Raw genomic sequence first — 15657 nt, forward strand, 5'->3', positions numbered from 1 at the left:
GGCGCTTGGGGGGGCGCCCTGGGCAGCAATGAAAGTACCTATGCTGGCTAAAAATACATCACATATAGCCCCTGGGGCTATATGGATGTATTTAACCCCTGCCAGGTTGTCAGAAAAACGGGAGAAGAAGCCCGCCGAAAAGGGGGCGGGGCCTATTCTCCTCAGCACACAGCGCCATTTTCCTACACAGCTCCGCTGCTAGGAAGGCTCCCAGGCTCTCCCCTGCACTGCACTACAGAAACAGGGTTAAAACAGAGAGGGGGGGCACTTATTTGGCGATATTATTATATATTAAGATGCTATAAGGGAAAACACTTATATAAGGTTGTCCCTGTATAATATAGCGTTTTGGTGTGTGCTGGCAAACTCTCCCTCTGTCTCCCCAAAGGGCTAGTGGGGTCCTGTCCTCTATCAGAGCATTCCCTGTGTGTGTGCTGTGTGTCGGTACGTGTGTGTCGACATGTATGAGGACGATGTTGGTGAGGAGGCGGAGCAATTGCCTGTAATGGTGATGTCACTCTCTAGGGAGTCACGTGATAATGTCAACACGCTGCAAGGTCGGTTGACGACATGAGACGGCCGGCAAACCAATTAGTACCTGTCCAGGCGTCTCAAACACCGTCAGGGGCTTTAAAACGCCCATTTACCTCAGTCGGTCGACACAGACACGGACACTGACTCCAGTGTCGACGGTGAAGAAACAAACGTATTTTCCATTTGGGCCACACGTTACATGTTAAGGGCAATGAAGGAGGTGTTACATATTTCTGATACTACAAGTACCACAAAAGAGGGTATTATGTGGGGTGTGAAAAAACTACCTGTAGTTTTTCCTGAATCAGATAAATTAAATGAAGTGTGTGATGATGCGTGGGTTTTCCCCGATAGAAAATTATTGGCGTTATACCCTTTCCCGCCAGAAGTTAGGGCGCGTTGGGAAACACCCCTTAGGGTGGATAAGGCGCTCACACGCTTATCAAAACAAGTGGCGTTACCGTCTCCAGATACGGCCGCCCTCAAGGAGCCAGCTGATAGGAGGCTGAAAAATATCCTAAAAAGTATATACACACATACTGGTGTTATACTGCGACCAGCGATCGCCTCAGCCTGGATGTGCAGCGCTGGGGTGGCTTGGTCGGATTCCCTGACTGAAAATATTGATACCCTTGACAGGGACAGTATTTTATTGACTATAGAGCATTTAAAGGATGCATTTCTATATATGCGAGATGCACAGAGGGATATTTGCACTCTGGCATCAAGAGTAAGTGCGATGTCCATATCTGCCAGAAGATGTTTATGGACACGACAGTGGTCAGGTGATGCAGATTCCAAACGGCACATGGAAGTATTGCCGTATAAAGGGGAGGAGTTATTTGGGGTCGGTCCATCGGACCTGGTGGCCACGGCAACAGCTGGAAAATCCACCTTTTTTACCCCAAGTCACATCTCAGCAGAAAAAGACACCGTCTTTTCAGCCTCAGTTCTTTCGTCCCCATAAGGGCAAGCAGGCAAAAGGCCAGTCATATCTGCCCAGGGATAGAGGAAAGGGAAGAAGACTGCAGCAGGCAGCCCATTCCCAGGAACAGAAGCTCTCCACCGCTTTTGCCAAGTCCTCAGCATGACGCTGGGGCCGTACAAGCGGACTCAGGTGCGGTGGGGGGTCGTCTCAAGAGTTTCAGCGCGCAGTGGGCTCACTCGCAAGTGGACCCCTGGATCCTACAAGTAGTATCCCAGGGGTACAGATTGGAAATTCGAGACGTCTCCCCCTCGCAGGTTCCTGAAGTCTGCTTTACCAACGTTTCCCTCCGACAGGGAGGCAGTATTGGAAACAATTCACAAGCTGTATTCCCAGCAGGTGATAATCAAAGTACCCCTCCTACAACAAGGAAAGGGGTATTATTCCACACTATATTGTGGTACTGAAGCCAGACGGCTCGGTGAGACCTATTCTAAATCTGAAATATTTGAACACTTACATACAAAGGTTCAAATCAAGATGGAGTCACTCAGAGCAGTGATAGCGAACCAGGAAGAAGGGGACTATATGGTGTCCCTGGACATCAAGGATGCTTACCTCCATGTCCCAATTTGCCCTTCTCACCAAGGGTACCTCAGGTTCGTGGTACAAAACTGTCACTATCAGTTTCAGACGCTGCCGTTTGGATTGTCCACGGCACCCCGGGTCTTTACCAAGGTAATGGCCGAAATGATGATTCTTCTTCAAAGAAAAGGCGTCTTAATTATCCCTTACTTGGACGATCTCCTGATAAGGGCAAGGTCCAGAGAACAGTTGGAGGTCGGAGTAGCACTATCTCAAGTAGTTCTACGACAGCACGGGTGGATTCTAAATATTCCAAAATCGCAGCTGTCTCCGACGACACGTCTGCTGTTCCTAGGGATGATTCTGGACACAGTCCAGAAAAAGGTGTTTCTCCCGGAGGAGAAAGCCAGGGAGTTATCCGAGCTAGTCAGGAACCTCCTAAAACCAGGAAAAGTGTCAGTGCATCATTGCACAAGGGGCCTGGGAAAAATGGTGGCTTCTTACGAAGAGATTCCATTCGGCAGATTTCACGCAAGAACTTTTCAGTGGGATCTGCTGGAAAAATGGTCCGGATCGCATCTTCAGATGCATCAGCGGATAACCCTGTCTCCAAGGACAAGGGTGTCTCTTCTGTGATGGCTGCAGAGTGCTCATCTACTAAAGGGCCACAGATTCGGCATTCAGGACTGGGTCCTGGTGACCACGGATGCCAGCCTGAAAGGCTGGGGAGCAGTCACACAAAGAAAAAATTTCCAGGGAGTGTGATCAAGTCTGGAGACTTCTCTCCACATAAATATACTGGAGCTAAGTGCAATTTACAATGCTCTAAGCTTAGCAAGACCTCTGCTTCAAGGTCAGCCGGTATTGATCCAGTGGGACAACATCACGGCAGTCGCCCACCTAAACAGACAGGGCGGCACAAGAAGCAGGAGGGCAATGGCAGAAACTGCAAGGATTCTTCGCTTGGCGGAAAATCATGTGATAGCACTGTCAGCAGTGTTCATTCCGGGAGTGGACAACTGGGAAGCAGACTTCCTCAGCACGACCTCCACCCGGGAGAGTGGGGACTTCATCGGGAAGTCTTCCACATGATTGTGAACCGTTGGGAAAGACCAAAGGTGGACATGATGGTGTCCCGCCTGAACAAAAAACTGGACAGGTATTGCGCCAGGTCAAGAGACCCTCAGGCAATATCTGTGGACGTTCTGGTAACACCGTGGGTGTACCAGTCGGTGTATGTGTTCCCTCCTCTGCTTCTCATACCTAAGGTACTGAGAATTATAAGACGTAGAGGAGTAAGAACTATACTCGTGGCTCCGGATTGGCCAAGAAGGACTTGGTACCCGGAACTTCAAGAGATGCTCACAGAGGACTCATGGCCTCTGCCGCTAAGAAGGGACTTGCTTCAGCAAGTACCATGTCTGTTCCAAGACTTACCGCGGCTGCGTTTGACGGCATGGCGGTTGAACGCCGGATCCTAAGGGAAAAAGGCATTCCGGAAGAGGTCATTCCTACCCTGGTCAAAGCCAGGAAGGAGGTGACCGCACAACATTATCACCACATGTGGCGAAAATATGTTGCGTGGTGTGAGGCCAGGAAGGCCCCACGAAGAAATTTCAACTCGGTCGATTCCTGCATTTCCTGCAAACAGGAGTGTCTATGGGCCTCAAATTGGGGTCCATTAAGGTTCAAATTTCGGCCCTGTCGATTTTCTTCCAGAAAGAATTGGCTTCAGTTCCTGAAGTCCAGAAGTTTGTCAAGGGAGTACTGCATATACAACCCCCTTTTGTGCCTCCAGTGGCACTGTGGGATCTCAACGTAGTTCTGGGATTCCTCAAATCACATTGGTTTAAACCGCTCAAATCTGTGGATTTGAAATATCTCACATGGAAAGTGACCATGATGTTGGCCCTGGCCTCGGCCAGGCGAGTGTCAGAATTGGCGGCTTTGTCTCACAAAAGCCCATATCTGATTGTCCATTCGGACAGGGCAGAGCTGCGGACTCGTCCCCAGTTTCTCCCTAAGGTGGTGTCAGCGTTTCACCTGAACCAGCTTATTGTGGTACCTGCGGCTACTAGGGACTTGGAGGACTCCAAGTTGCTAGATGTTGTCAGGGCCCTGAAAATATAGGTTTCCAGGACGGCTGGAGTCAGGAAAACTTACTTGCTGTTATCCTGTATGCACCCAACAAACTGGGTGCTCTTGCTTCTAAGCAGACGATTGCTAGTTGGATGTGTAGTACAATTCAGCTTGCACATTCTGTGGCAGGCCTGCCACAGCCAAAATATGTAAATGCCCATTCCACAAGGAAGGTGGGCTCATCTTGAGCGGCTGCCCGAGGGGTCTCGGCTTTACAACTTTGCCGAGCTGCTACTTGGTCAGGGGCAAACACGTTTGCTAAATTCTACAAATTTGATACCCTGGCTGAGGAGGACCTGGAGTTCTCTCACACGGTGCTGCAGAGTCATCCGCACTCTCCCGCCCGTTTGGGAGCTTTGGTATAATCCCCATGGTCCTGACGGAGTCCCCAGCATCCACTTAGGACGTCAGAGAAAATAAGAATTTACTTACCGATAATTCTATTTCTCGTAGTCCGTAGTGGATGCTGGGCGCCCATCCCAAGTGCGGATTGTCTGCAATACTTGTACATAGTTATTGTTACAAAAATCGGGTTATTATTGTTGTGAGCCATCTTTTCAGAGGCTCCTCTGTTATCATGCTGTTAACTGGGTTCAGATCACAGGTTGTACGGTGTGATTGGTGTGGCTGGTATGAGTCTTACCCGGGATTCAAAATCCTTCCTTATTGTGTACGCTCGTCCGGGCACAGTATCCTAACTGAGGCTTGGAGGAGGGTCATAGGGGGAGGAGCCAGTGCACACCACCTGATCCTAAAGCTTTTACTTTTGTGCCCTGTCTCCTGCGGAGCCGCTATTCCCCATGGTCCTGACGGAGTCCCCAGCATTCACTACGGACTACGAGAAATAGAATTATCGGTAAGTAAATTCTTATTTTTTTTATAGTTTTAACCCGTTTTATGCCTGTGACTTCTGCTTTTGTCAGGATCGCTGTCAGTGTTCGGTGCTAATTGCACTTTAAACATAGAAACATAGAATTTGACGGCAGATAAGAACCACTTGGCCCATCTAGTCTGCCTAAAGAATAAAATAAAAAAGGGGCAATCTCAACCCTTTTTTAACCTTAATTCTTTGTAAGGATATTCATATGCCTGTCCCAAGCATGTTTAAATTGCCCTGCAGTCTTCGCCTCTACCACCTCTGATGGGAGGCTATTCCACTTATCCACTACCCTTTCTGTGAAGTAATTTTTCCTTAAATTTCCCCTGAACCTGCCTCCCTCCAGTCTCAATGTATGTCCTCGAGTTCTAATACTTCTTTTCCTTTGAAGAATGTTTCCCTCCTGAACTTTAAGACCCTTGATATATTTGAAAGTTTCCATAATGTCCCCCCTTTCCCTTCTCTCCTCCAAACTGTACATGTTAAGATCTTTTAGCCTTTCCGGGTAAGTTTTGTGATGTAGGCCATGCACCATTTTAGTTGCCCTTCTTTGTACACTCTCTAATGTATTTTATTTATATCCTTCTGGAGATAGGGTCTCCAGAACTGGACACAGTTTGAATGCAGAGTTTGCAATTTTTCTTAGTAACTGTTTTGTTTTGTTTTTTCTAATGTAGATTTTCTTCTTTTTTAGGTAAAAGTAAAGAAGCGGAAATTAAAAGAATCAACAAGGAACTTGCCAATATCAGGTCAAAATTTAAGGGTAAGTGACCACAGTTTCAGCTTGTTACATTTTGTAATCTTGAACCAGCAGTCCCTTTGCTGGCTTAAGTCAACAAATAGACATTTGCTCAACAAGGGTTTAGCTATTTATTTTTTTAAACGGTAAACGCTATGAGCAGACCCGAACGGCGCACCCATATGTGCTTGCTGAACATCGCCTTACAAACATGGACATTAATATGCAGTTGGTCCCCAGTTTGCTCCTACAGCAGCCTCCGGTCTTCTCGGAAGGAACTGTTCTGCGCAGATTCATATCTATTTAGCCACAAGAGCGTTAGTCAGGTTGGGAACAGATGTAGGATGATAAGACCTGGCATGCAGTTGACGTTCCAGTTCATCCCGGAAGTGTTTGATGGAGCTGAGGTCATGGCTGTGTGCAGGCCAATCCCGTTCATGGCCCTTGCTATGTGAATGAAGGCATTGTCATAATGAAACGGGGAAGTGCATATATAAAACTGTTGCCACAAAGTTGGAAACACAGAGCTCTCTTGAACAGGCCTGGCCAAGCTGTGGCTCTTCAGCTGTTGTGAAACTACAGGTCCCATCATGCCCTGCCACAGTTCTGTGATTAGGGAACACTAAAACTCTGGCAAAGCATGCTGGTATGTGTAGTTTTAGAACAGCTGGAGAGCAACAGGTTGTCCAGGTCTGCTCAGGAATGTCATTGTTTTCTTAGCGTTCCCAATAGGCTGTTTTTGCAGGATGCTGTGCCCCGCCTAATTTTAAGCTGTCAGAAGATGCCCTTGGTCCCCCGCCTCCCAGCTCCGGCTTCCTGTCCACAGCGCCTCGCCTCCTGGAAAACTTGCTCCGGCTGCCGCACTCTCCCTCCGACTGAAGTCTGTTCACAACTGGATGCATAAGTATCTGGAGACAGACAGGAGGGCAGTTTAAGGCAAACCCAGCCCTTAGTCTGTCCTCAGATAACCGGAGAAGCCAGTGAAAAGCAGCCATTAACAGACCAGCTCATCTTCCTGGGGAAAGACTACTCAGTGATTGTTCCTCCTGCAGATATATATTTGAAGGGGAGATCAGAAGGGCATTAATGGGGCGTGTGGGGTGGTCTGAGAGGCATGTGGGGTGGTAAACTGCTGGACTTGTCACCAGAATGATGGAAGCGAGGGTTTGCCACAAAGCCACATCCCTTTTCATGCACGCACTGCCCTTCTAAATGACAAAGGGCCATCCTCAAAGATCTGCACCCTGCCCTAAAAAAAGTAAACACTATTTTATATCATAATAATACCCCTTTCCACTAAGTCGCCAGTTCCAACCTGTGCTCTACCCGAGATACTGAACACTGGTTGGAGGTGGGGCTTCAGCTATACTTACCCCTTTCACACTGTGGTCGTCGCCACTCACACAGGATGCTTAGAGGCTATGTAATCTCCTCCAAGTGCTCTTGAGCCAGCCAACTGGCAGCCGCTTAGGCATGACCCGGGTCATCAATGACCTGTGTCTGCCTTTTACACTGCAGCTGAGCTGGGCCTGGACCCCGGATACAAGACATTGGTTTGACCATTTCACATTGAGCATGGACCCAGGTTGGATCGTTATTGCAAAGCTGCTCTTAGAAGTTTCGCATTACAATCCTTTGCAGTGCAAATGCAGGAAAATATGCATACCACCTCCTTCCTGCATTTACGATTGCCATCACAGTTTGGGAAGAACATTGCGACTGCAGTCTGAGTACGTCTGACCTTACTCAGACTTGCAGTTGCATGGAGGCTAGTGATGCTAAGGAAACTGTGACAGGGTTGCAATCCTTGGCCTCTTCACTCCCGGAAAACTGGTGCGACATGCCCCCATTTTCTCCAAAGCCGGCCGCCCCCGTCCCTCTCCATGAACGCCTATGCCCCTCAATCAGGCAGAAGCGATCGCATATCTGAGATGCGTTTGCTGGCCCTGTTCTGCACATGTGGAGAACAGGTCCTGCGTGTGTGCATAAGCAATCCAACCAGAATAAGCCCTTTATGTGCTATTCCCTTCGGCACTCTGGTCCTAGCGCTTTGTTGTTCAGCTGTTTCTCCTAGATGTTTCCAAGTAAGAACAGCAGCATTTACAGCACAGGTGACCGAGGCAGCCTTAGCTGGGCAGATATCTGAAGAACGGACTATGACCCTGCAGCATTGAAAGCTGTATTTGACAGTGGAGATTACTGGTTGCACGCTTGATTTTATGCATCAGTTTGAAATTTGCAAAGACCCTATATTGAAAGTGCTACATTCTTTTGGTCATGTGGTGTATGTACAATGCCATGTTGTCCGTGTGTACCCTTGTATGCTTTCATGTCCGTTTGTTTTGTCCTTTTCTAGGAAATAACTACAAAGTGCACTAGCCTCTCTGGGAGCAGTACTTTTTTGTATAGATAGATAAATTTGCCAGGTCACTAACGAGGAATAAATGGGTTTTCTCTGACGTCCTAGTGGATGCTGGGAACTCCGTAAGGACCATGGGGAATAGCGGCTCCGCAGGAGACTGGGCACATCTAAAGAAAGCTTTAGGACTATCTGGTGTGCACTGGCTCCTCCCCCTATGACCCTCCTCCAAGCCTCAGTTAGATTTTTGTGCCCGACCGAGCAGGGTGCAATCTAGGAGCTCTCCTGAGCTTCTTAGAAAAAGTTAGTTTTAGGTTTTTTATTTTCAGTGAGACCTGCTGGCAACAGGCTCACTGCATCGAGGGACTAAGGGGAGAAGAAGCGAACCTGCTTGCTTGCAGCCAGCTTGGGCTTCTTAGGCTACTGGACACCATTAGCTCCAGAGGGACCGAACACAGGCCCAGCCTCGGAGTCCGGTCCCAGAGCCGCGCCGCCGGCCCCCTTACAGAGCCAGAAGCAAGAAGAGGTCCGGAAAATCGGTGGCAGAAGACATCAGTCTTCACCAAGGTAGCGCACAGCACTGCAGCTGTGCGCCATTGCTCCTCATGCACACCACACACTCCGGTCACTGAGGGTGCAGGGCGCTGGGGGGGGGGCGCCCTGAGCAGCAATATAAACACCTTGGCTGGCAAAAATACATCACATATAACCCCCAGGGCTATATGGATGTATATTAACCCCTGCCAGATTCCATAAAAATGCGGGAGAAAAGTCCGCGAAAAAGGGGCGGAGCCTATCTCCTCAGCACACTGGCGCCATTTTTCCCTTACAGCTCCGTTGGAGGGAAGCTCCCTGGCTCTCCCCTGCAGTTAATACACTACAGAAAGGGTTAAAAAGAGAGGGGGGGGGCACAATTTAGGCGCAGTATACAACATATATGCAGCTATAAGGGAAAACACTTTTTTATAGGTGCTATCCCTGTGATATATAGCGCCCTGGTGTGTGCTGGCATACTCTCCCTCTGTCTCCCCAAAGGGCTTTGTGGGGTCCTGTCCTCTATCAGAGCATTCCCTGTGTGTGTGCTGTGTGTCGGTACGGCTGTGTCGACAGGTATGTGGAGGATAATGAGGTGGAGGCGGAGCGAATGCCTGTAAATATGTTGTCACCCCCTGCGGGGTCGACACCGGTGTGGTTGAACTTATGGAAGGATTACGTGAAAGTGTCAACTCCTTACATAAAAGGCCGACGACACGGAACAGCCGGCTACTCAGCTTGTGCCTGTTCCAGCGTCTCAAATGTCATGGGGGGGCTCTAAAATCGCCCGCTACCTCAGATAACAGACACAGATGTCGACACTGATACTGACTCCAGTGTCGACATCGATGAGACTGGTGTACCCTCCAAATAGGTCCACCCGTTACAGGATTGAGACGATGAAAAATGTATTACACATTTATGATTATACCCCAGGTACCACATAAAAGGGTATTGTGTTTGGTGAGAGAAAACTATTAGTAGTTTTTCCTGCATCTGAGAAATTAAATGAGGTGTGTGAGGAAGAGTGGTCTTCCCCCGGTAAGAAATTGATAATTTCTACAACGGTTATTGGCAGCGTACCCTTTCCCGCCAGAGGATAGGTCACGCGGGGAAACACCCCATAGGGTAGATACAGCGCTTACACGCTTATCAGTAAAAGGTGGCACTACCGTCTTCGGGTACGGCCGCCCTGAAGGAACCTGCTGATAGAAAGCAGGAGGTTACCCTATAAGATATGGTCACACACTAGGGCATTATATTGCGACCAGCCGTTGCTTCGGCATGGATGGGCAGTGCTCCCGCTGCGTGGTCAGATTCCCTGTCGGAAAATAACTATGGATAGGGACAATATTTTGCTGAAAATAGAGCATATAAATGACGTGGTCTTATACATGCGTGATGCACAGAGGGATATTTGCCGGCTGGCATCAAAAATAAGCGCTAGGTCCATTGCCGCCAGACGGGGGTTATGGACTTGGCAATGGTCAGGCGATGCCGACTCGAATCGGCACATGGAAGTTGCCCTATAAGGGGGTAAAACTGTTTGGGGATAGTTTTTCAGACCTCGTTTCCACAGCTACTGCTGGGAAATTAATTTATTTGCCACAGGCTACCCCACAACAAAAGAAAGCACCGTATCATCAAGTACAGTCCTTTCGGCCCCAGAAAAACAAGTGGGCTAGAGGCTCATCCTTTCTGCCGAGAGGCAAAGCTAGAGGAAAAAAGTTGCAACACACAGCTAGTTCCCAAGAGCAGAAGTCCTCCCTGCGTCCGGTAGGTCCACAGCATGGTGCTGGGGCTGCTCAGGCGGACCCGGGTACGGTGGGGGCCCGTCTCAGATATTTCAGCGGACAGTGGGCTCTCTCACATGGATCCCTGGGTCCTTCAAGTAGTATCTCAGGGGTACAGGCTGGAGTTCGAGACGTTCTTCCCCCCGCCGTTTCCTAAAATCTGCCTTACCGGCACCTCCCTCTGCCAGGGAGACGGTGTTGGTGGATATTTAACACTATAATCACAACAAGTGATTGTCAAGGTGCCCCTCCTTCAGCAAGGAAGGGGTTACTATTCCACAGTGGTTGTGGTACCGCAACGGTTCGGTGAGACCCATCTTGAAATTAAAATACTTGAACTTTTATATCAGAAGATTCAAGTTCAAGATGGAATCGCTCAGGGCGCTTATTACGAGCCTGGACGAGGGGGATGACAGGGTCTCCCTGGACATCAAGGATGCGTACTTGCATGTCCCCATTTTCCCCCCCTCATCAGGAGTACCTCAGATATGTGGTACAGGACTGTCACTATCGGTTCCAGACGCGGCCGTTGGAGTTGTCCACGGCACCGAAGGTCTTTACCTAGGTGATGGCCGAAGTGATGATACTCCTTCGCAAGAAGGAAGTTTTTATTATCCCGTACTTGGACAATCTCCTGATAAAGGCGAGGTCCAAAGAACAGTTGGTAGTGGGGGTAGCACTCTCTCGGGAAGTGCTACAACAGCACGACTGGATTCTCAATATTCCAAAGTCACAGCTGGTCCCGACGACACGTCTTCTGTTCCTGGGAATGTTTCTGAACGCAGACCAGAAAAGAGTGTTTCTTCCAGTGGAAAAAGCCGAGGAGTTGTCATCTCTAGTCAGAGACATCCTAAAACCAGGACAGGTGTCAGTACATCAATGCACACGAGTCCTGGGAAAAATGGTAGCTTCGTACGAAGCATAATTCCATTCGGAAGACTCCACGCAAGGACGTTCCAGTGGGACCTGTGGGACTAATGGTCCGGGTCCCATGTGCAGATACAACAGCGGATAACCCTGTCAGCAAGAAACAGGGTGTCGCTGCTGTGGTGGCTGCAGAGGGCTCATCTACTAGTGGGCCGCAGATTCGGAATACAGGACTGGGTCCTGGTGACCACGGGTGCCAGCCTTCGGGGCTGGGGTGCAGTCACACAGGGAAGAAATTTCCAAGGAGATTTCGCTTCACGTAAATATTCTGCAGCTAAGGGCCATTTACAATGCCCTAAGACAAGCAAGGCCCCTGCTTCAGAACCAGCCGGTACTGATCCAATCAGACGACATCACGGCGGTCGCCCATGTACACAGACAGGGCGGCACAAGAAGCAGGATGGCGATGGCAGAAGCCACAAGTATTCTCCGATGGGCGACCTACACCCAGGAGAATGGGGACTTCATCCAGAAGTTTTCCAAATGCGGGTAAACCGTTGGGAATGACCACGGGTGGACATGATGGCGTCCCGCCTCAACAAGAAGTTGAAAAGATATTGCGCCAGGTCAAGGGACCCTCAGGCGATCGCTGGGGACGCTCTAGTGACACCGTGGGTGTACCAGTCGGTTTATGTGTCTCCTCCTCTACCTCTCATACCCAAGGTACTGAGAATAATAAGAAGGCGAGGAGTGAAAACCATACTCGGGGTTCCGGATTGGCCATGAAGAGCTTGGTACCCGGAACTTCAAGAGATGCTGGCAGAGGACCCTTGGCCTCTGCCGCTCAGACAAGACCTGCTGCGTTTGACGGCATGGCGGTAGAACACCGGATCCTAAAGGAAAAGGGTATTCCGAAGGAAGTCATCCCTACCCTGATCATAGCCAGGAAGGATGTCACCGCAAGACATTATCGCCGCGTTTGGCGAAAATTTGTTGCTTGGTTGGAGGCCATGAAGGCCCCGACGGAGGAATTTCAACTATGTCGATTCCTGCACTTCCTGCAAGCAGGGCCTCACATTGGGGTCCATCAAGGTCCAGATTTCGGCTCTGTCGATTTTCTTCCAGAAAGAACTGGCTTCACTGCCTGAAGTTCAGACTTTGGTTAAAGGAGTACTACATATTCAGCCTCCTTTTGTGCCTCCTGTGGCACTTTTTGGATCTCAACGTGGTGTTGGATTTCATAATGTCGCATTGGTTGAGCCACTTAAAACCATGGAGCTAAAGTATCTCGCGTGGAAAGTGGTCATGCTGTTGGCCTTGGCCAGGCGTGTGTCAGAATTGGCGGCTTTGTCATGTAAAAGGCCTTATCTGATTTTCTGTATGGATAGGGCAGAGTTGAGGACTCGTCCTCAGTTTCTCCCGAAGGTGGTCTCAGGTTTTCACTTGAACCAACCTATTGTGGTGCCTGCGGCTACTGGGGACTTGGAGGATTCCAAGTTGCTGGACGTAGTCAGAGCCCTGTAAATTTTATTTTTCCAGGACGGCTGGAGTCAGGAAAACTGACTCGCTGTTTATCCTGATGGCACCCAACAAGCTGGGTGCTCCTGCTTCTAAGCAGTCTATTGCGCGCTGGATTTGTGGCACTATTCAGCTGGCGCATTCTGCGGTAGGATTACCGCAGCCTAAATCAATAAAAGCACATTCCACAAGGACGGTGGCTGCCCGAGGGGTCTCGGCTTTGCAACTTTGGCGAGCAGCTACTTGGTCAGGGGCAAACACGTTTGCAAAATTCTACGAATTTGATACCCTGGCTGAGGAGGACCTGGAGTTCTCTCATTCGGTGCTGCAGAGTCACCGCACTCTCCCGCCCGTTTGGGAGCTTTGGTATAATCCCCATGGTCCTTACGGAGTTCCCAGCATCCACTAGGACGTCAGAGAAAATAAGAATTTACTTACCGATAATTCTATTTCTCGTAGTCTGTAGTGGATGCTGGGCGCCCATCCCAAGTGCGGATTGTCTGCAATACTTGTACATAGTTATTGTTAACTAATCGGGTTCTTGTTGTGAGCCATCTATTCAGAGGCTCCTCTGTTATCATGCTGTTAACTGGGTTTCATATCACAAGTTGTACGGTGTGATTGGTGTGGCTGGTATGAGTCTTACCCGGGATTCAAAATCCTTCCTTATTGTGTACGCTCGTCCGGGCACAGTATCCTAACTGAGGCTTGGAGGAGGGTCATAGGAGGAGGAGCCAGTGCACACCAGATAGTCCTAAAGCTTTCTTTAGATGTGCCCAGTCTCCTGCGGAGCGGCTATTCCCCATGGTCCTTACGGAGTTCCCAGCATCCACTACGGACTACGAGAAATAGAATTATCGGTAAGTAAATTCTTATTTTTTTGTTTTTTTTTAAATCAAGTGGTTTTTTTTTATTGTTTTTCAAAGGTGAGAAAAACAAAGAAAATAAACATAAAGAACAAGAAACCTAACAATACACATAACAATTAAGTCATTACAAAATCAAATTTGTGCTTTTCAAATAATTCCTCTGTACAGTAGTAATATAGTGTGGACATCAACCAACATCCACTACACTTTCCAGAATAATCTTTTATACAATTATAGAAGAGTGCAAAAAAAATCAAAATACGTGCTATACTGCGTGAAGAGGAAGGGGGGTGGAGAGTCAGCCGGACCATTCCAGGAGCAACACACCACTGTAGACAGTACCTACAACCATCAATTAAAGTGAGGGGTCAATAAAATATTGAGAGTTCCTCCATAAACCCCATATCTTATCAAATTTCAGTAGTGAGTTTCGTTTAGTATACATAAAGCGTTCATGGGAGAGAGTAGCATTCACAAGAGCAACCCATTCAGCAGACGACGGGGGAGCATGCGCCATCCAAGTACGAGCGATACATACCCGGGCCAATGCTAGAACAATGGTTACATAGAGATAGGAGTGCATTGAGAGGCACTCCCGCAAATCAAGACCAAATATGCAAATGCGCGGAGTCATCAGCGGAATTCGGACACCCGTGCAAGCTATAGATGCCGTGACATTTTCCCAAAAGGCATTCACCCACGGGCATGACCAAAGCAAATGCCAGAACCCAGCAGCCGGAGCAGAACACCTCGGACATTTATCAGAAGTCGAGCCTCCAATTTGAAACAGACGGCAAGGAGTCCAGTAGACCGTGTGCAATATATATAGCTGTATCTGCTGGAATCTAGCACTCGCCGAGGCCGCACGCGGGGAGGCCAGGATATGTTTCCAATCCTCCTCATCAATTGCACCTAAATCCTCTATCCATTTAGCTCGGAGGGCGGTCAGCCCATCCAATATAGAGGAGGAGAGAAGGGAGGAGTACGAAGCCGAGACCCTCCCGCGAGAAGGCAAAGTTCGAATTATCTTGTGAACAGGGGATTCAGAGAGTTGTGGAGCGGAGCCGCCACTGTGCCGCCGGAATAAATGGTTTTTATTTTGCTGTGTTTCTTCCTGCTGTCATTGTTGTGACCCATATTGTGTGAACCAATGCACCACAGAAGTGGCAATAAATCACCAGGAATATATACTAGTTTCCTCTTCCACACAACCTGAAGTTTTATACAGCATTCTGCCCGTGTTCAGTGGACCCTGACATCACTGACAAGATGGCTGTACCATGGTCTGATTACGTTTCTTGACAAATTGACTCCCAAATTCCCATCTTGCGTATTGAGAAATGGAAACGTGGGTATAGACTGGTCACCCCCAGCCAACCTTTCTGGGATGTCAGAGAGGGGGTGTGGTCACATAACGGGATGGCTACCCCCCTGGGGGAGTGTAGCAGCTGCCCTTCTACTACAATATCACTGCTTGGCTGCTTAGTCCCAGTGTTTGTTTTTTGTTTTTTCTTCTATGAAAAGAATAAAAAAAAAAAAAAAGTTTCAAGCTGATCCAAGATATACAGTAGCTTCAACACTGGAATAAGTGTGCATATGCCTATTTTATTAGTTTCTGGAATGATTACACTGATTTATTCCTGTTTCTATAACTTAAAAGAATTAAAAGTTAGGGCAAAAAAAAATGCACATACCACAGAAAATTCTGAACAGTGCAGTCCTGAGCAGGAGGAAATTGGGACTGATATACTGTAGTTCAGCATAGGGCCAAATTCAGTTAGCCTTGGGTTACCGCTCTCACAAGCAGGGCCCTCTTCCATCATGTGTTTTCCCTACCTCACTTATACTATCTTTCCTCTCCACTGCCTACAAACTCACCAAACCTTTGTGCACTGCCGTCCTGATTTGGGTATTTTGG

The 15657-nt window shown here is 48.6% G+C and overlaps 1 protein-coding gene across 2 annotated transcripts in view; it reads left to right on the forward strand.

Annotated features, from left to right (window-relative positions):
• AP2A1 (adaptor related protein complex 2 subunit alpha 1) overlaps positions 1 to 15657 on the forward strand; it is a 188874-nt gene that overhangs the window by 33603 nt on the left and 139614 nt on the right. For both annotated transcript variants that reach the window (XM_063942412.1, XM_063942413.1), the window contains exon 2: positions 5755 to 5823. In XM_063942412.1, coding sequence (XP_063798482.1) covers positions 5755 to 5823 — 69 coding nt within the window. The remainder of the gene's footprint in view (positions 1 to 5754; positions 5824 to 15657) is intronic.

Source organism: Pseudophryne corroboree, chromosome 10 (assembly GCF_028390025.1).
Source record: "Pseudophryne corroboree isolate aPseCor3 chromosome 10, aPseCor3.hap2, whole genome shotgun sequence".
In the NCBI taxonomy this organism is placed as follows: Eukaryota; Metazoa; Chordata; class Amphibia; order Anura; family Myobatrachidae; genus Pseudophryne; species Pseudophryne corroboree.